Source organism: Carassius auratus, unplaced genomic scaffold (genome assembly GCF_003368295.1).
Source record: "Carassius auratus strain Wakin unplaced genomic scaffold, ASM336829v1 scaf_tig00023173, whole genome shotgun sequence".
Lineage (NCBI taxonomy): Eukaryota > Metazoa > Chordata > Actinopteri > Cypriniformes > Cyprinidae > Carassius > Carassius auratus.
In genome coordinates this window covers 227,414-248,685 of record NW_020525240.1, presented here as the reverse complement: position 1 = coordinate 248,685, position 21,272 = coordinate 227,414, and the positions used below count along the sequence as shown (strand labels likewise).

At 35.5% G+C, this 21,272-nt stretch overlaps 1 protein-coding gene across 4 annotated transcripts in view; it reads left to right on the top strand.

Annotated features, from left to right (window-relative positions):
- The first annotated feature begins 1,457 nt into the window (after positions 1-1,457).
- Positions 1,458-21,272, top strand: part of LOC113077684 (myosin-11-like) — a 54,000-nt gene continuing 34,185 nt past the window's right edge. Inside the window, exons 1-8 of one of the 4 annotated variants that reach the window (XM_026250007.1) lie at positions 1,458-1,633; positions 2,024-2,198; positions 2,506-2,640; positions 6,829-7,111; positions 12,394-12,509; positions 12,597-12,726; positions 18,917-19,029; positions 19,319-19,469. In XM_026250007.1, coding sequence (XP_026105792.1) covers positions 2,154-2,198; positions 2,506-2,640; positions 6,829-7,111; positions 12,394-12,509; positions 12,597-12,726; positions 18,917-19,029; positions 19,319-19,469 — 973 coding nt within the window. In that variant the 5' untranslated portion in view covers positions 1,458-1,633; positions 2,024-2,153. Of the gene's footprint in view, positions 1,634-2,023; positions 2,199-2,487; positions 2,641-6,828; positions 7,112-12,393; positions 12,510-12,596; positions 12,727-18,916; positions 19,030-19,318; positions 19,470-21,272 lie in introns of all 4 variants that reach the window. The other 3 variants (XM_026250008.1, XM_026250006.1, XM_026250009.1) reach the window with 3 other exon arrangements.

Sequence of the window (21,272 nt, the reverse complement as noted above, 5' to 3'; positions counted from 1 at the left end):
CAGCGATATTGTTGAACTTGATTGCAAATAAATGCACAGACACTATTTAACTGAACAGAGATGACATCACTGAATTCACTGATGAACTGCCTTTAACTATCATTTTGCATTATTGACACACTGTTTTCCTAATAAATGCTGTTCAGTTGCTTTGACACAATGTATTTTGTTTAAAGCGCTATATAAATAAAGGTGACTTGACTTGACTTTCAGCAAAGGTTCAATGTTGGCCACAGCACTTGAAAGTGAGACTTATTTTTATTTTTTATTTTTTTTTACGTATGAAGTCTATAAAGCTCATCATACAATAGATTTAACAAATTATACTAATGTGAAAACATGGTGCATAATTGCAAAGCAGCAACTCCAGGATCAAAATGGAGGAGTGTCAGCAGAAGATGAATACTAAAAAAATTACTTTATTAACAGCACAAAATACGAAAGATATGTCCAGTATCTTCTATGTAAAATAAAAAATCACATTCAGGGCCTCCACCACCATGTTTTAGAACTCCTTAACTGTGATCAAGAACTTTTTTTTAAAGAAGAACAATGAACAAACTCATCAGCTTGTGCATCTTGTGGAACCTTGTAAAGAAAAATGCAACAAATGGATAGAGTACAGTATGTGGGATGTGGCCAGTGCTGGTCGATATGATTTGTGTAAAACAAGAATGCATTCTACAAACTAAGGTAAAACAGCTGATATACCCAGTCAGGTCTTGAATGATGGTGCATTTAATTGGCATCCAATGATCAGCTAGGCCAGTACTTGCCATTTAACCACACAACATCGCCATAAGAGACATGGCAGGGTGGTAGCCATTAACAGGCTTTTATTAAGACACTTAGACAGATTCAATGAAGTTGGTGGTTATATCCAACCCTTATTATTTATTATTTTGGAATTTAATTTATGTTTTATCTTTGCTGTTTCAATAAACCATATAATTTGAATATTTCAGCAGGGCATCTTGCTTTATTCATTTTTTATTTATTAATTTCTTAAATAACCGAACTTCAACAACATAAGGGCAAATCCCTTTAGCACTGATTACCCTTTGTTGATCAGGATATTCAATAGGATATTAATAGCTGCCTGGAAAAACACTGCATGGGATTGGCAACAAAATTAGGCCTAAATAGGCTATAATTTTGTAGTTGTTGTTGTTATTGTTACCCAAACAATAAAGCCACTTGAATCTTATGTTTACCAGTCCAATATTTTTGAAAAATAACAGTGAAACAAATACAGAGGTGTTTTAAAATATGTAATAAAATAAAACGTCCTCTCCTTGGTTCAACTTGAGCTCATGTCTAACTATATTTTATATTTCACCTGGTTCAAACTGTGTGAAGAACTTTTAAAATAATTTTTTTTAACGAGACCAGAAAAGGCAAAACATGTAATAGGACATAAACGTCATCGTGGCAATATACAGTAGGTGGCAGTAATGCTCTAAAGCAGCAAACGGCCATTTAACAAGAAGAAGAACGTATTAACGAGAGATGTGTTTATCATAATATTGTTAACCGTAATAGACAATACGGTTATAAATTCGCTACCGTTTAATACAACATATATGTATATTTGTTATGTACGAGTGTGAAGCGATATAAGTCAGTGTTGCAGGTAAGATTATGTTAACTGACATTTCATTTTTAAATATTCTTAGTAGCTGCACTGCATGCTTTCAGTTTTAAGGGATTAGGATTAGGTTTCTACCACGGTGTGCGTTCGAATTGTTCCTTCAAGAATGTTTTTTCTTCTTCGTTTTTTGACTGTTGTGATCATTGATGATGGTTTGTTTAGATATTAATTTATAATCATTCTCTGCTGACTGAATACAGAAATCTTCGAATCAGATTATGGTCTATAATTAAATTAAAATACTCATTTTAGATATTATAGATATATTATATTATATTAACATATATTACATTGTATTATAACATTATACATTTGTTTAAAATTTATTTATTTAAAATATAAATATTTACACTTATTGCCATTTTAATACAGGACAGTGGACCTTCAGGACCAGACTTGAAGAACCATCCAGTGGGATGACCGAGTTTGTGTAGTTTTGATTTACTTTATTTAAAACCTCCTGTCTAAGATCTCCAGTCTTAGGCCATAGGTTGTGTAAACAATGTTGAGGTGGTTTTCAGCAGATGAGTCCAGCTCTGCGCATGGAGTAAGTATTACACATGCTTTTTTTTAAATATCTCATAATGAGGATTGTTTTTCTGTGATGCATGATTAGAAGTCAGCCTTATATATGATTAGTGTGGGAATGTCTAGGAGTGAAGAGGGTCTTTTAATTTGAAATAATTGCAAATATGTCAGCATATTTATTTTGTGAGCAACAAGTTACTTGGTTATAGCAAAATAAAACTCTTCAAGATAATACGAGAACCCTCACCCCGTTACGTAGCTCAAATCATAAATGTTTATCAGCATTAATAGATCTTTGCTTTTCTCAGGCTCCTGTCTCCCCGCAGGTGGACATGGGCAGCGAAATGAGAGTTGCTGAGATCACTGAGCAGCTAACACAGATGGAGGAACTTGTGGCCAAACTAAAAGAGTTGATAAGGGAAAAGGATGCAGCACTCAGCAGTAAAGATAACCAAGCTAAGGTATTTTACAGTTTACAAATATGCTCAAATGGTCAATTATGCTTTTTTCTCTCTTTCTTTTTACATTTTGTTTATTATAAAATGCATTAAAATGTTAACATGCATTCAAACATTCTTATTACATCACTATTATATATATCATTATTTATGGCAAACGTTTATTCATGTATTTTCTCTTCCCAAATTCTCAATTACATTTTTATTTTTATACATTCAAATTTTTTGCAAATCAGATATTACTGTTCCTATCCACCTTTTTCTGAACACGGAAGTCTTGCCTGACCGGAACTGTGCTTTATATTTCTGGTGTTTCTAGTCAATTACCATATGCTAAGAGACGATAATATAATGTTGAACTAGGGATGTCAAATTTCGATTATTTCCATGATCGATCGTCGTTTAAATTAACGATCAATTAATCGATTAATCGTTAACCATAATACTGCAAAATGCGTCTATTGCAGGCACGCAGTCAGCGGTATGACAGGATGTGCAAAAGCCACACACACACACAAAACGCTTTCTCACTTGAATTAAAGAGGTTTTAGTCTGAATAAAATGCTAGTAGCAGGATTATAAAATGAATAGATGCGATTATGATCATTTGATAAAATGAAGAGAGCGCGCCATACTTTTGAGGTCATTTTACTTTGTTGACAGTTTCCAATCCCGCACGGAGAACGCTGAACGCGCATCTTTAAATGGTTTTGTGGTGCTCGTTGTTGTATTTTAAAGCACAATTGCAATGTTTTCAACTGACATTCTTGTATAAAATTATCCGAAATGTGGAGCGCGTGTGACTGCGCTGCACATTAAGTGAACTACATCGGCGCTGCTGCACCAAAACACAGTTGCTCACATTAATTTGATCCTGCTGGATTCTTTCCTAGAAAATGTCCGATTTTTAAAAATCCGGCATACAGCGCATTAGATCGTGACAGTGCAGACGAGGATGAGCGAGCGCGGCTTTGGCTAGATTTATTTGGAGGTTATTGCTCATGTCTCATTCGGCACAAATCGAAATGTTTCCATATTCGCAATGTATTTGAATGTTAAACTATTATTTATAATGTAAACTAGGCTTGTACTTAACACGCATTCGCATATAGACGGAAAATATTATCCTCTTCATATGAGCAAAAACGTCCTTGGCATAACAGCAGAGTGGACCGGTATACTACGGTCTATTTAAACTGACCAGTGTAACCTTTTAATGTTTAGTTGACATTTTATTTTGATAATGAACAGACTGCGATGTAAGTTTGAATCGCTAGAATATACGTGTGCAGCAGGCTCTGGCGCGATCAAAACAGCTGAGACATTAAAAAATATATATATTTTCCGCAAAAGTGTTTACTTTCATTTGTGCACACTCACAATAAAAACAGAAGATTTGTGCTCTTGTAAAATAAAGCAAACAAACAGAATGCGTTGTCATCCTTTTTTTTTTTTTTTTGTGAACTTATGGAGCGCCCACACTTCTGTTTTAAATCCGTTAATCTTAATTAGCCTATTTAAATCGGATATATTTCGCATAGCCTATTTAAAAAAAAAAAAAAAAAAAACATGAAAACAAATTGTTATTTTTATGTTGGGCCTATTACTTAGTAGGCTATAAATTTTAGAACTTAAACTTAGAACCTGTGCCCTAGTCAGGTCCATGCAGAAACTTGTGAACGATGCTCGGCGTCACCGTTTAGTGACAGCAGTGAATGCTCCAGGAATGTGTCGGTCACAGCGCCTATTAATCGCTGTTTTGAATCCAGCAATTATTTATTTAGAAATGATAAGATCTGATTATGACAAGTGTGGTATAAAAGCTTTGTTTATTAGAGGAATAATAGGTTAACTGGAAAATGTTAGATCGCGACCATGCTTTTGGACCCCATAGTCTTCATTTACGCGGCTTTGTTCTGGTTTGCCGGTTGGTCACGAATTTCCACAAATTCAGTATATTTAGGCATTGTTTCTTTTCCTAAATCTTCATAGTCTAACCCTCTAATTTTCCAGGTTTATTTTATTATCTTTCGCTTTTAATAACTGTTTTCGCATCTCTTACTGTGGTAATCATGGGAAGGGAAATTAAAGATTTCATGAATTAAGAATTCGTTCGATTTATTAATTTGTTCCCTTATTTCACTTAAATCATGGGTTATTTAGGGAACAAAATTAATGAAACATGGACAATTGGCACATTAATAATTCGTAGGAATGAATTAACAAGTTGTAGGAATACCTGTCCTGTCACTGTGTCCCGCAGCCCTGCAAAGCGCACGATATAAAACAGTTATCTGATGAAATGATTAGTAACTACATTTCTATTGCATTTAATGTTGAAAAACTTTTATGTTGTTTCTATTTTAATGTACTTTAAAGTTTAAATCACATTAAAAGCTTAATTTGTACATTGTGAATGAATTATGATGCTTTTATATATCGTCACCGTCACTCACAGCCGCTCGCACGTGTTGAGTGCGCATGAGCCGCACGCAGCCCAACATTGAATCGGTTAACCGACCATCGATAGCCTTAATCGATTGCATCTCTTATCGACAATTAATCGATCATCGATTAATCGTTGACATCCCTATGTTGAACCTATGAAAATGGTTGTAAAAAGAACATGGCACCATAGTTTCATCACTTTACAGTGTCATTTTACTCTTTTTGAAGTAACTTGTCCGTCATAGTTTAATGAGTGCATAGTAACGTGAAGCGTCCAACGGTTAGCTGTATTGAAAACAGATGAGGGCACATATCATAAATACAGCTTGATTGGGTTGAAGTTTGTGGGATTTTGTCCACAAAATGATAAGAGCACACACAGTAACTTAAGCGCTGCAAGCCATGCAACAGCAGCACAGCTTAACCCTGTGCATATTTTTATATTCAGTTAAATTGAAAAAGTTTCAGTTTAGTCAGTGTTTTTTTACCCCATTTTAACTTGGGTTTCTATGGAGATGAGAAAGTACCCAAGCAGAAGTTGGATGTGGATGTTGAATGTGTGTACACTTTATGGAGATAAATGTTATAGCCTCCCTAATAAAGCCTAGCGACGCCCCTGCTTCTTGTGTACTTTTCGGAGAACCAGGACAAATATTTCTATTGATAGCTCAGGCATTTATGAGGAACTGAAATGAGGCACCGAAATCTGCGTTCTTATTCTGTTTGGTGCATACCGGTTCCATAGGTGCCAGTGCCATATTGGTTCCCGGTTTCAATACCCAACCCTACATGGTACTGCTTATTGGTTACTCAGGAAAAAGTTGGACAGTGTATCCATACATATAGTCTTGTCTTATGTGTTTCTGTCTTTATCTGACCTAGCAATTAAATTGTAAAACTGCACACCATCATAATTTTGTGATTGTGTAGAACATAAAATTAACTTTCCGATATTTTACAACCTTGCTTTGGAATGTGGGGAGAAGACATGAGACTAGAGATAGAGGCTTTGTCCAACCCTCTCAAAGTGCATAGCAGGATATAAAACATTTATCTTTGAAATGCAATTAAACGTGGCTTACTTCCAAACTTTTGTGTAATTTCTATTTCTTTCCATGTTCTTGGAAATGTTCTATTTCTTTCCATGTTCTTATTGCACTTTTACAAGTCTGCCTTATGCATGCTGACAGTATTGCTCATTGTGCTTTGTTTAGGGATCAGATGTCATGTGACACATGATGTGGCACTCCATAAAAATGATGTCCTCTTAACATAAGTAACTTAAATATCAGCCATTTACCCATGCAGTTTTATGCTTGACCACTATTTGCACAGATTGAAAAAGCGTTGTTATTTAAAAGCAAATCATAATCAAAAATTGAATGTAGTTTTGTTTTTGTACTGTCTATTAAAAGCTGTTTAACACAGCATTTTTATGACACTTTTTTAAAATATTTTTTTTACGGGGTGAGAAAATAAAAACAACTTGAACAGAAAGAAACAGGGAAAAAAAGGAGTAATAATGAAAATAACAAAATAAATACTCCTTAATACATGGAATTATAATAAAAAAATCATAACTGAATTCCATTTCCTTGGTTCTTATTATAGTATGTAGCTTCATTTGTGAATGGTGTCTATATGTTTGTGCACACATAAGGGAATAATTACATTATATAGTCAGTCCCTATTGCTTTGAGTTCTCAGAGTTGATTAATAAAGTTGTTTGTGTTTGTTTGGTAGGAGCTGACAGAACAAATGCAGCGCTTGCAGGGTGAGAAAGAAAACTTTCAGGCAAAGCTGGAGGCAGAACGTCACATTACTCGGGCTCGGATCAAGGATCTACTGGAGAAACATGAAGCAGAGTTGCTCAGTGCTGCTAATAAACATGAGACTGAGTTGTCAGAGAAGGAGCAGGCCTTACGCAGACAGCTTGAGACCCTTCAGCGCTCTATATCACAGCCCGCAGATGCATCAGCAAACCAATCTACTTGCATCACAGCTCAGAGAGTCACAGAGCTGCAAGGTAGAAAATCATGTCAATTGTTTAAAGAATTCTGTGTGCAGTTTGACCTTCCTTTCTCAAATTAAATCTGTGTTGTTTAAGCACCTGTTATGGCAACTGAATAAAAAAAAAAAAGGGGACATATGATGTGATATCAAGTTCCTTTCTCTTTGGAGTGTTACAAGCTGTTCATGAATAGATAAGATCCCTAAATGCTAAGACTAAAGTCTCAAACCTAAAGACATATTCTTCAAGAAAGTTAAAACTCATCCACGCCCTCCTAAACCGCCTTGTTCAGACATGTTCCCACATGTCTACGTCACAATGTGGGAAAATTTGCATAACACCGCCCAAATGTTCACACAAAAAAAAAGCTGCCACCGCTGCCCCCATGTTGTGAAGACGCTGTATATTTTATTGCGAAAAAGAAAATACTTTGTTTGGCCTTTCAAAAGAGGACACGCCTAGAAATCAGTGGTTAAGTTGTATGTACAACACTGTTCCAGAACAGTTCAAACCAAATATTCAGATGTGTGCAGCACATTTTATGGAGGACTGTTTCCTGATCCTGGGAGAGTATGTTAGACTACAATGCCGGCTGTTCTGACTCACAGCCTGTAAGTACGTTTACATATTACACATAATAATTTTTCCACTGTTGATTCATACTTGAGTTTTGAGCAGTGTAGAGTAGCACTTGTTGTTTGTCGTTTCTCCAATCACAAATGCAGATATGGTTTTGTTTACGCTGTGAAATGTAATGCAACGAATGAACGGTGTAAGTCATTATAATACGTAATTATGTCGCAACTGGATGCAACAAATGCCTAGTTTATAATGGGTCTTAATGTTTTTGTCTCGTCGAACCTATCATGACATTCTGGTAAGGGGCGTAACATTTCCGTCACACACTAGAGGGATTCAGCTAATCACAACACACTGGATAGCTGGCCAATCAGAGCATATCTCACTTTTCAGATCAATGAGCTTTGTATAAATCAATGTGTTTCAGAAAGGCGGGGCATAGAGAAGAAACAATAATGTACAGTATGTGTTTTTTAACCTTAAACCGCATAAACATACAGTAGGTGGAAAACCTAAATGGACATTACCGCCGCGTGTACCACCGCCGCGGTGTTGCAGCGTTAACTGTATTTCAGTCGCATGTTAAAATCATTCATGAAAATACCGCCAGGTGGTGCAAAGGAATGGATTGCGAAATTAATATTATTGTAAAATGAGATAAAAGGAGGAGGTAAAATAACAATAACATTATGATATAACATTGTAACATCTTTAAAAAATATTAAACCATTTACAGTGAGTTAATTTCAAAACGTAGGATAGTCTTAGGCTACAGGCTACTCATCAAAAATTTAAAGAAGACCTTTACACAAAGGATCATATGCATGCTGTTGTTATTAAACAGTAAATAAATATAAGGGCTACATTTATGTTATGTTTTATATATATATACATACAGTACAGACCAAAAGTCTGGACACACCTTCTCATTCAAAGAGTTTTCTTTATTTTCATGACTATGAAAATTGTAGTCACACTGAAGGCATCAAGGGCTATTTGACCAAGAAGGAGAGTCATGGGGTGCTGTGCCAGATGACCTGGCCTCCACAGTCACTGGACCGGAACCCAACCGAGATGGTTTAGGGGTGAGCTGGACTGCAGACAGAAGGCAAAAGGGCCAACTAGTGCTAAGCATCTCTCGGGGAACTCCTTCAAGACTGTTGGAAGACCATTTCAGGTGACTACCTCTTGAAGCTCATCAAGAGAACGCCAAGAGTGTGCAAAGCAGTAATCAAAGCAAAAGGTGGCTACTTTGAAGTACCTAGAATATGACGTATTTTCAGTTGTTTCACACTTTTTTGTTATATATATATATAATTCCACATGTGTTAATTCATAGTTTTGATGCCTTCAGTGTGAATCTACAATTTTCATTGTGGGTTTTTGGGGGGGTAGTTATGTATGGCTTGTGGGGGTTGAGATAAAGGTGTGAATCTCTTGGTCTTTCATATGGACAGTGTCTTAAACTTGCTGATCAGGTTTATATAGAACGGTTGTTTTGGTTATAGACTAAAAATGTTCTGTCTGTTGACAACTCTCGCGTCTGGTGTAGACACACAGATAGTGTCTGCTCTATTTACAAATAAGTTATACTGTATAAGAAAAAGAAAAAAAAAACTAATCCAGCAGCATAACGTGATGGAAATATAGACTAGAAAATATATTTACTTGCTCTGTCCTCCGTCCATGACACTGACTCACTGCGAAGCTGCAGTTTTAATCTGATCAGCTCTGAACGCAGAGTGGATGGTTAGATGCATGATGGGCTAGTATTAAATAAATAAATAAAAAGAAAGATCTTTCCAGCATTAAGGTAATAACATTACTGTTTTTTTTTACTGCTAAATGAAAGATAAAGAACTATATTAAAACCAGTTGTGTAAAATTTCTATGTCATTTGAATATTGATTAAAAAAAATCAATTTTAAACCATAAATCGAATTTTTTTTCCTGAGAAAAAAAAAAAAAAAAAAAACAGGTTTTTTTTTTTGGCCATATGTTATCACCCAGCCCTAAAAACAAGTAAAGAAGGCTCCCTTTAAAATCACTTAAGTTGTCAATTAATAAAGCTCTTTTTTACATTGTGTGAATTATGTTGATTATAATGAGAGACCTTGAGTTTAATCGTGAGGATGTTTTATTAATCCATCCATTCTTTAGAGTTTCAAAGATTAAACTACATCATGCAAGTTTAATTTATTGTTTCTTGTTTTAGGCTAATTAAGCCTAAATAATAGGAACAAAATTATACAGCGCTTCACGTTTAAACATGCAACAATTTCTTTATCAGTTTACAGACAAATGTCTTTTCCCCAATAAGTTATGTCAAATAAAGGATGCGTAACAAATAAAAAAAATGCATGTTGTTTTATTAAAGGAATTTTAAAATATAAATTAAAATATAGGCATAATATTAGAAAATATTGACATTTTGCATATTAATCCATGTAGTCTAGCTCACTAAAATAGGCTACCACTTTTAGTGCTCCGATGCAAAGTAAACCACAATGTCTTTTGAATGATATAACACATTAATATAATATAAATAATACTGCACACCTTTTAAATGTGTCAAATCTAAAATATGGTTTAATAACATGTAGTTTAGAGAAAATATAAGCTCAAGCACAGGCTTGACATTTATCCTTCTTGAATTTGTTCTAAGAAATGCACATAACTTCATAAATACCAAATTTTCATCTGTGAATATTAAATATTAAATATATTAAACACAGTAATTCCTAAAATAAAAATTGGAAGTCAAATAAACGTCGGGCCTCTTATAGTGGCCGGGGTGTAGTCAACACAGACAAATAAAGGCCGGTCTTAAATAAAGGCCGGGGGAAATTTGTGCAGCAGAGCCAGATAACGAACGTACACGCCCACTGCCGGAGCATTTCTTGTTCTCGAGACAAGAACCCGTTGCATCGGTTTTCGGATCACCAGTACACTGAACCTAGAAGCGTTTCTGTTGGACGCATCTGATTCGAGAACCGAGGAGCTGATGATACTGCGCATGTGTGATTCAGCGTGAAGCAGACTGACACACAGAGCGTCTGAACCAAGCTGATTCTTTTGGTGATTGATTCTGAACTGATTCTGTCCTAATATTATGATCTCTGTCCACTGGAACGCTATCGCTTTTAATTTAAAATGGGTTATTTAAAACAATTACTTATCAAACAGTTGGAATTAAAAATAAAGTCCTGCCTCTAATAAAAGCCTGCTTCAAATAGAAGCCTGTTACCTTCTGCAGTTCAGGTGAATAAAGGCCCCGGCTTTTATTTGAGCAATTACGGTATTTTAACTATAGTGCTTTATTTGAGCAATTACGGTATTTTAACTATATTTGTGCTTTGATACGCTTGTTTGATAACTTGTGGTTAAAGCGCCACTCAGCGGTCAAAAGCTGCAAATGCACTTTACAGACGCAGCGGCGGTGGTACACTAAATTGTGTTGTGGTCTCATAGCCTTGTAGAGCCTAGTGCTTGATGTGAATGAAGTCTTATCTTACCAGTCATAAGGGCCAATTTATTTAAATTAAGATTTACTTGAAAGCTGAATAAACAATTTTTCCATTGATTTATGGTTTGTTATGATAAGACAATATTTGGCCGAGATATAACTCTTTTTGAATATCTGGAATCTGAGGGTGTAAAAAAAAATATTGAGTAAAATCACCTTTAAAGTTGTCCAAATGAAGTCCTTAGCAATGCATATTACTAATCAAAATATTTTTGTATTTACGGTAGGAAATTTACAAAATATCTTCATGGAACATGATCTTTATTTAAAAGGATAGTTCACCCAAAAATGTCTGTTTATCTGCTTACCCCCAGGGCATCCAAGATTAAGGGGTGACTTTGTTTCTTCAGTAGAACACAAACCAAAATTTTTAACTTGAACAGTTGCAGTCTTATAATGTAAGTAGATGGGAATCACCTTTGACACTCTGCCTACAATCAGACAGAATTTATTTTTTTGCTTTTAAAAGACGCTTTTAAAAGCCATAAAGCAAGAAGATGCCTCATGCCTGATGCTGAGAATGCGCATAATAGGACACGCTCAGGAAAACTCTAATAGCTCGTACATTGCATGAATCAGAGGTAAAACTTGGTACTGTTCAGTTTCTTGCACAGACTGTTTTGTGTCTTTACACATCAATGTATCGCCTCGAGCTGCAGGGTTTAATTTAGTTTTGTTTGTTTATTTTTTGTTTTATTGTATGTTTTAACCGTGATTCTTCTCCACTTACATTATGAGACTGATAGACTGCAATGGTTTGAGTTAAAGAATCTTATTTCTTCTACTGAAGAAACAAATTCACCTAAATCTTGGATGGCCTGGGGGTAAGCAGATAAACATAAAATGTTCATTTTGGGGTGAAATTTCTCTTTAATATCCTAATGATTTTTGGCATAAAATATTTATTTTTTTCATCTTTACCCATACAATGTATTTTTGGCTATTGCTACAAATATACCCGTGCTACTTATGACTGGTTTTGTGGTCCAGGGTCACATATGTCATGTTTTACAGATGTAGCAGAAACCTTATAATATGCCTACATGATAGTAAAAGGGTGTTTATTATTTTCAGTTAAAAGATATTCTGTGTCCTGTCATTGCGTTTTTTAACTCTGGGTCCTTCCTTCTCAGTGGCTTTGTTTTATTATTTTTTTATATTGTTAATATCTGTTTTGTTCTGTCCAATTTAGCCCAAGTGAAGCTGAAAGAAGCAGAGGCCAGTAAAGCAGAAGCAAAGTTTTTAAAAATGAAAGCATGGTCCAAATCTAGGATCAGGCAGATCGAGGAGGAACTCAAAAAAGTTAAGGTAAAAAGTATATATTTCTTTGCATTAGATTTGCACAGTTGAATATCCACTTAAATTAATCTAACTGCATTCCATTTTTGACTTCAGTCTGGAGTATTCAGTCTCGACATGTCCCCGAATGTTACGTCCCTACATAGTCGCATTACTGAGTTGCAAGAGGAGAGAGAGGAAATGCTCAGCAAACTGGAGCTGTATGAAGATATGAAGGCAAAAAATGGTATGAAGAATTCGAGCCTGTTAGTTATTTTTTTCTATTCAAGGACTCGACAGATGCAGTAATAGCCCAAATTGATGTCTGGAGATGATATTTCTCAATGTTTGCTTTTAATGAACCTACACAATTAAAATACATTGTAAGAAGTAGGGATGCGTGATATTGGATGTTTGCCTATATCCGATATGCTGATATATTTTTTTTTAGCTAATTTTGGCCTATAGCCGATATATTTCCTTTTGTTTGGGAATGAAACCAAGTCTCACCTGTGTGGCAATTTTGGTTAGTTTTTAACAAGAACTCATTTGTAAGAATTAAACAATAATGAAGTTTTTTTTTGTAATGACAGTATATTGAAGCTTTGAAAATAACTGTAAATAAACTATATATCAATTGCTGCATTTAATGACATCAATCACCGCTATATTTAATCAGAAGCACAGTCTAAATGTTATTTATGTATTTTACTTGATATTGATTTTCTCATCATTTTATTAGAAATAGGCCAACAGCGCCCCCTGCGGAATTAAAACTCCTTACCAAACGGGCATTAAAACCTGGGGTAGGCTGCTGCTGCTGTCACTGCATGTGCTACTGTTTACTCTATCATACACCAAATGCTCATTCTGTGCCTGCTTTCTAAGTTTAAACCTAATCTCTCCGTGAATCTAATCCACCTTTCAGGCAAAACTTTGCTTCAAGAATGAGCAAAACTGTTGACTATCTAATTGCTAGCTCACCATAAGCACATGTGAGTAAGCGTATTCCTCTTATCGGCAAAATAACTGGGATAATATTCCGAGTTATCCCGATATTTGCATTTTAAAGACATTATCAGCCGATTCCGATATCGGTACAATAATATCGTGCATCCCTAGAAGAAAACACTAACTTGGTTAAGGTATTTAACTTTATTATTATTTTTAATTTATTATTAAATAATTTAGGAAAAAAGCGTATAACATTTGAGTTTATTTTACGAATATAATCAGTAATTAATGTATTGTTGGTTGTCCCTTGCTTTCAATTACAGCAGTCTCTTCAGGGCAGTGCTCAATAAGTTATGCACATTACTTTTATTTATTGATTGATTGTATGCCAAAATTTGTCATATTTCATTGCATTACAACAAAAGAAACAATTGAGCACATGCATTACAGGTGCTGGTCATATAATTAGAATATCATCAAAAAGTTGATTTATTTCACTAATTCCATTCAAAAAGTGAAACTTGTATATTATATTAATTCATCACACACATACTGATATATTTCAAATGTTTATTTCTTTTAACTTTGAAGATTATAACTGACAACTAAAGAAAATCCCAAATTCAGTATCCCAATAAAATTTGAATATTGTGAAAAGGTTCAATATTAAAGACATCTGGTGCCACACTCAAAGCACCTGCAAAGGCCTTTAAATGTTCTCTGTCTAGTTCTGTAGGCTACACAATCATGGGGAAGACTGCTGACTTGACAGTTGTCCAAAAGACGACCATTGACACTTTGCACGAGGAGGGCATGACACAAAAGGTCCTTGCAAAAGATGGTGGCTGTTCACAGAGCTCTGTGTCCAAGCACATTAATAGAGAGGCGAAGGGAAGGAAAAGATGTGGTACAAAAAAAGTGTACAAGCAATAGGGATAACCACACCCTGGAGATGATTGTGAAATAAAACCCATTCAAAAATGTGGGGGAGATTCACAAAGAGTGGACTGCAACTGGAGTCAGTTCTTCAAGAACCACTACGCACAGACGTATGCAAGACATGGGTTTCAGCTCTCGCATTTCTTGTGTCAAGCCACTCTTGAACAACAGACAGCGTCAGAAGCGTCTTGCTTCAAAAAGGACTGGAATGCTGAGTGCTCCAAAGTTATGTTCTCTGATGAAAGTAAATGTAGTATTTCCTTTGGAAATCAGGGTCCCACAGTCTGGAGGAAGAGAGGAGAGTCACACAATACACGTTGCTTGAGGTCCAGTGTAAAGTTTCCAGAGTCAGTGATGTTTTGGGGTGCCATGTCATCTGCTGGTGTTGGTCCACTTTGTTTTCTGAGGTCCAAGATCAGTGCAGCCATATACCAGGAAGTTTAAGAACACTTTACGCTTCCTGCTGCTGACCAACTTTATGGAGATGCAGATTGGAGATGCAACTTTGTGGAGATGCAGACACAATGCCAAAGCTACCAGTACCTGGTTTAAGGACCGTGGTATCCCTTTTCTTAATTGGCCAGCAAACTCGCCTGACCTTAAAACCATAGAAAATCTATGGGGTATTATGAAGAGGAAGATGCGATATGCTAGACCCAACAATGCAGAAGAGCTGAAGGCCACTATCAGAGCTGCCTGGGCTCTCATAACACCTGAGCAGTGCCACAGACTGATCGACTCCATGCCATGCCACATTGCTGCAGTAATTCAGGCAAAAGGAGCCCCAACTATGTATTGAGTGCTGTAGATGCTCATACTTTTCATGTTCATACTTTGCAGTTGGCCAAAATGTCTAAAGATCCTTTCTTTGTATTGGTCTTAGGTAATATTCTAGTTTTCCGAGATACTGAATTTTTCCTTAGTTGTCAGTTAATAGCATCAAAATTAAAAGAAATAAACATTTGAAATATATCAGTCTGTGTGTAATGAATGAATATAATATACAAGTTTCCCTTTTTGAATGGAATTAGTGAAATAAATCAACTTTTTGATGATATTCTAAGTATATGACCATCACCTGTAGTTTTATACTCCTTTGGCCATATTTTTGGACACTACTATATTTGATCAGGGGTTTTATAATTGACCAGCAACTGAAAATACCAAGTATAATAGAATACATTTCATCACTTTTTTTTTTTTAAACTGTTGGCCTTATGGACAGTTTTTAAGCATCTCCCATATTCATTCATTATAGATTCTGTTACAAAAAGTAAAAAATCTTAATGACCAACTGAAGGAAATTCTCAGAAAAAAAATGTCTCTCTGTCCTTCTGGCAAATAATTTTCAAAATGTGGCTGGCTTGACCACAGTTGTGTATTATTGTAGCATGGTATGCCAGTTCTACAGTAGTATTGCAATGCCCAAGTCTCAAAACACCAGCAGTGCCACAGTATTTTCCAGGGGTATTACAGTGAAGCACAGTAGCATATTCATACATGCATTACTAATAATAACATTAGATATGGATTTATAGTAGTGGTGGGCATAGATTAATTTTTTAAATCTAGATTAATCTCAGTGTGATCTTGAAATTAATCTAGATTAATCTAGATTAAAATGGCTCATTCGAATTCTGCCGAAGGCATTCAGAATATGTGTGTTACCCAAATAAAATTGACAAACAGTAAGTCTTTGAGAAGGGGTTTATCAAGAAAGGTGGTGCATTAGAAAAGGGGCTCATCTCCTGTTTCCCAAATGCATCACCAAGTGCTTGAAAAAGCTGTAAACTAATTCCACATTGCACAAGGTGTAAACAGCCTTACGCCTGCTTCACACCAATGTTTAAGTTTTTTTAAGTTTGTAGGTGTCATTGTAGGATTAACATTACAGCAGCCAGTAGCTAAATTAGGCGCGGTCACTTTAAGAGACGATGAACGCATCCAATATAATACACATCCTATTTTTCCCCTCAACTGTTTACTTTCACTTAAGAAATAAATGACAGCTTTTTCGAGCATAATTTCCAAGGTGGATATTTTGACATATTTTGTATGTATTTGTCGGCACAAGAGCAAAAATAAGCAAATTTGATGTTCATGTATTTTGAGATGCCTTGCTCGGTTCAGTGTCGCTGTCCGTGATATGCGTCTCTCTCTCTCTCGTGCGCACCGAACACCAGTAACCAGCTACTCCGTTCAGCTTTTCCGCGTCTTGTGTTTGGATGCTTTAATGTTTAAGGCGTAAAAACATGTTAAAAAAATAAGCTTTCGTGACAATGTGCAGCAGTGGCCCGTCAACTGTCCAGAGCATCTTTTTATGCTGGCCTCAGCCGGTCGGTTATATAAATATCAAGGTGAAAGTCATCATAGCTTGCTTAGTATAGACCCAGCTCCCAACCCAACTTTGAGAAAATAGATTAACGGCGATATTTTTTTTATCGCACGATAAGAGTCTTGCGTTAACGCAGCACGTTAACACCGATAACGGCCCACTCTAATTTATAGATAATAAAATGGTGGGAACATAAAAAAATAATAATAATTTGATGGAGTGAAACAAATAAATTTCTAGTTTCAAAATTATTTGTTATTCAGTCTGTTATTTGTCTTTCATTCCTCTTTCAAAGACAAAATGGTTCAGCTACTGTATATGCAGAGTGACATATTTTGACCACTGAAAATTTGTACAATTTAACATTTTATTAATGGAGCCATTCAGAACCCCATACCTCTGATTCTACTATGCAGAGCCTTTAAATAAAAAAAATAAAATAAAATAAAATAAATAATGAAACAACAGTTTATTTAAGAACCAGGGCCCAGTGGCAAGGGATTTCTTTAACAAATGTCTTAACCATCACCTTTCAAAAGACAATTTTGCTAATCGCTATGCTTTCTAGCAAAACACGGCAATGGAGGAGCGGTTGCTATAGTTATGATTTCCACAATAAAAATAATGAACCACTGACCTTTTATACAAGTTTAAAATTAAAAGCACATTTCTATTTAACCTGTTAACTGTCACCCGTCCGCTCTGTGGGACGCCTACATTTACTTCACTATATTACAATTAAATCTAATCTAATCTTGACAAACTATATATCGTTGGAAAGGTCTAAGACTCCCAAATATATATTTTATCAATGTTTTTTGTTAAAAATTATGTAGGAAAAGTAATAGATTAATTTATGACAAGAGTGCACCCTCACAAATCTACATTATAACAGGAATTTTGACCTCTGTTAAAGGGGGGGTGAAATGCTATTTCATGCATACTGAGTTTTTTACACTGTTAAAGAGTTAGATTCCCATGCTAAACATGGACAAAGTTTCAAAAATTAAGTTGTACGTTTGAAGGAGTATTTCTATTCCAAAAATACTCCTTCCGGTTTGTCACAAGTTTCGGAAAGTTTTTTTCGAGTATGGCTCTGTGTGACGTTAGATGGAGCGGAATTTCCTTATATGGGTCCTGAGGGCACGCCTGCCGGAAGAGCGCGCGCTCCCTTATAGCAGAGCACTGAGTGAGAGCACAACAGGCATTCGATGATCAGAGCGAGAGCGTCGCGAAATGTCACAAAAGGAGTGTGTTTTTGGTTGCCAGGGCAAGACAACCCTGCACAGATTACCAAAAGAGAAACAGCATTAAGGGACCAGTGAATGGAGTTTATTTTTTACAGAGCATCAACGGAGTTGTGCAAGTGTTTTTGTTTGTTCCCTGCATTTCTAAAATGCTTGTTTTACAAACAAAGCCCAGTTTGACGACGGATTTGCGTATCATTTATTTCTTAAGGATGTTGCAATCCCAACGAAAAAGGGTCACGATTGTGTGTTGGAACCACAGGCGGTGAGTAAAACTGCTTAAAATATCTCTGCCTCCTTGTTAGTGCGTCCGCCTCCCATCGGAGACCCGGGTCGAGCCCCGCTCGGAGCGAGCCTCCAGGCGCTCGTGTTTTTCCGGGAAAAATCGGTAAAGACTATCTTTCTCTTATGAATATAATATAACTAAATACTTTTTGGAGTTATGAAGGATGCAGTACTACTCTATAGGTACTCAAGATTAACAGGATATTGAGTGAAAACGAGCATTTCACCCCCCCTTTAAAAAAACAAGACGACTTTGTTGCCTTTTTCTCTATCACATTTTAGAAATCATGAGAAATTATATATCAACTGAAAACTTAAAATCTTAAAATTCATCCTTTAAAACTCATTTTAAAATCAGACATTGCATTACCATGTAAATGGTACATCAATATCATGTTACAAAATGTTTTCATTCATGAATAAAACAAATTTAAGTTTGGATCGTGCACTACAAGGTCTATGTTCAAAAATATGAGTGACAGTTAAGGGGTTAAAGTCTAAAATTTGTTTGATTTGACATGAAATGAGCCAAAATTGAAAGTGATGTTTCTGTGTATAGAATTATTAATTCACTTAGAAGTCATGCCATGTGTGGATCAATGATTTGATGATTGATCATTACTTACACTTCCAAGCACGTATGCATATCCCTTAATTGCATGTTGTCTTATGTTAAGATTTTCTTGAGACATCAATAGATGAACTGCAGAAGCAGCTTATGGAATATAAAGAACAGCAGAGGAAGATGCAGGCCGACTTGGAACAGGTGACCAAGAGAGCAGCATCACAGGCAATTATACATTTATTTGTTTAGCATTTTTGATGTAATGCAAAAAGTAATTTACTACACAAGTTTGTGCATTTAAGTGATTACCACAGGGAAGGGGTGTTTATCAGAGTTTAAACTTTGGTTTTAACAAAACGGACAACCATTTGTGTTTTGTTGTTTTTATTTATATAGCAGTAAATAACATTATCTCCTTTTTTAATTTAATCTTCATGTGACTTCAGTGGTCAAATGGCATTTTAAAAGTTTTTATTATTTGTATTAATTAACTAGTTCTGCTGATGTATAACAGGTGAGTGAGACAGGCAGCATGGATGATGTTCAGGTGATGGAGTGGCAAGAAATGATTACCATGGTGACTGAGGCAGAAAGGGTTCGAGATCAGAGTCATGAGAAGAATGTCATGGCCTTCAGATTGAGCCACAACGAGGAGGAGAGAGAGGGTGAGGATGCTTATGCTATACACCTATTCACAAATGTTTAAAATTCATAAATTCTACTGAAAAGTATCAACAGCTGTTTGGTAGACAAACCATGACTATCAGCTGTGACTTAAATAGAAGTGCATGTCTTTACGGATGTGTGTTGCAGGGTATACTGGTGCTAGCTATGTTAATGTTGTGGTACTTAAACCTTAAAGCATCGTCTTAATGTGTTATTTGAGCTGAACACTGCATTAAACGTTGTCTTCACTGGCTTCATGATTCGATTTGGTTTACAGTTCACGTGTTATTTATTCAATTACAATGTGTTTCATAATGATGCGACTTGTCCTTATTTTTTTTTTTTATTTTTTTTTACTAAATACATTCTAGGGGTTAAATATTTGTTTAATATCTTTTTATACAATATAATTAAATTTGAAATGTAAGATTAACTCAATTTTAAGATTTGAATAAAACAAATATTTTAATTCAAGTTTATTTAACCACTCACATGCAGCCATGCACATCTGCATACCATAACCCTGAGTGCTCTTTATAGTGTACGCATACAAAGCATACATGAGCATTTGAAAGCAGCCATCTGTTTGCAATGTTCACAATTACTCCACTCGGTCAGGTTTTAAAAAGATGTGTACAAAGCAGTGGTGGAAAGTAACAAAGTCATTTCACTTTGTTACTGTACTTATGTACATTTTTCATATTTTTATTTTGAGAAACTTTTACTTCACTACATTCCAAAGCATAATATAAAAACACGTCATTCCTTGTTATTTTAAACTGGAGAAATCACCACTGACTCCAAGTCTAGATAGCAGTGTCTGATTTGTGAATGACACGATTCTTTTCGGTGAACCTGTTAAATCAGTTTACAAATACCTAGGGCTGGACCAGAATATTTGATTATTTGAATATTCGTTTGGTGGATTGGCATTCGATTTTCAGTTTTGAGATTCAAGATTCTTTCCTTTTTTTTTTTTTTTTCGAACACCTGGCATCCCAGCAAAATGGTTCTCATTCGCGCTTGAATATAAATTGCCCATGAGTGAACCTCATGATTCAGTTAATCTGGAAGAGAAAAAAGTGCAGAAGACCTCAGCTGTGTGGGAGCACTGTAAATTTAGTGAGCCCTGCACTGACCTCAAATTTAGGCCCTAGCCTGGCCCTTGTCTGACAGCTTATCAAAATAACCGTCCCGACCCACACCCCCCCAAACTGCTTATACTTCACTTCAGCTATTAAAATAATTTAGTTTTGTATGTAATGGCAAAATTGTTTTGTTGTTATTATTATTATTATTATTATTATTATTATTATTATTATTATTATTATTATTATTATTATCAAGTTAATTTAGAAAAAACATTTGGAGTATTTTTTACTCCAAAAAATCCAGTTTAGCCTTATCAAATCACCATGACTTGCCTAAAATAAAATCTAGATATACCTACTAAAAACAGTTCAAGCATATAACAATGTTATAATAAATGTGCACTATATCCAAGTCTGTGCGGAGAGTGAACCTAAAGCTCGCTTTGCATGAAGGCGCAAGCACAATCACTTGTTTTTCAGTTTCAGTTGCTCATTTTTGGTAAGAGTAATGCATCATTCGGAACAGTAAAGGGTCTACTTGTACTTGTGTTCACAATATCAACAAAAGGTTAAAGGGGGGGTGAAATGCTCATTTTCACTCAATATCCTGTTAATCTTGAGTACCTATAGAGTAGTACTGCATCCTTCATAACTCCAAAAGTCTTTAGTTTTATTATATTCATAAGAGAAAGATAGTCTGTACCGATTTTT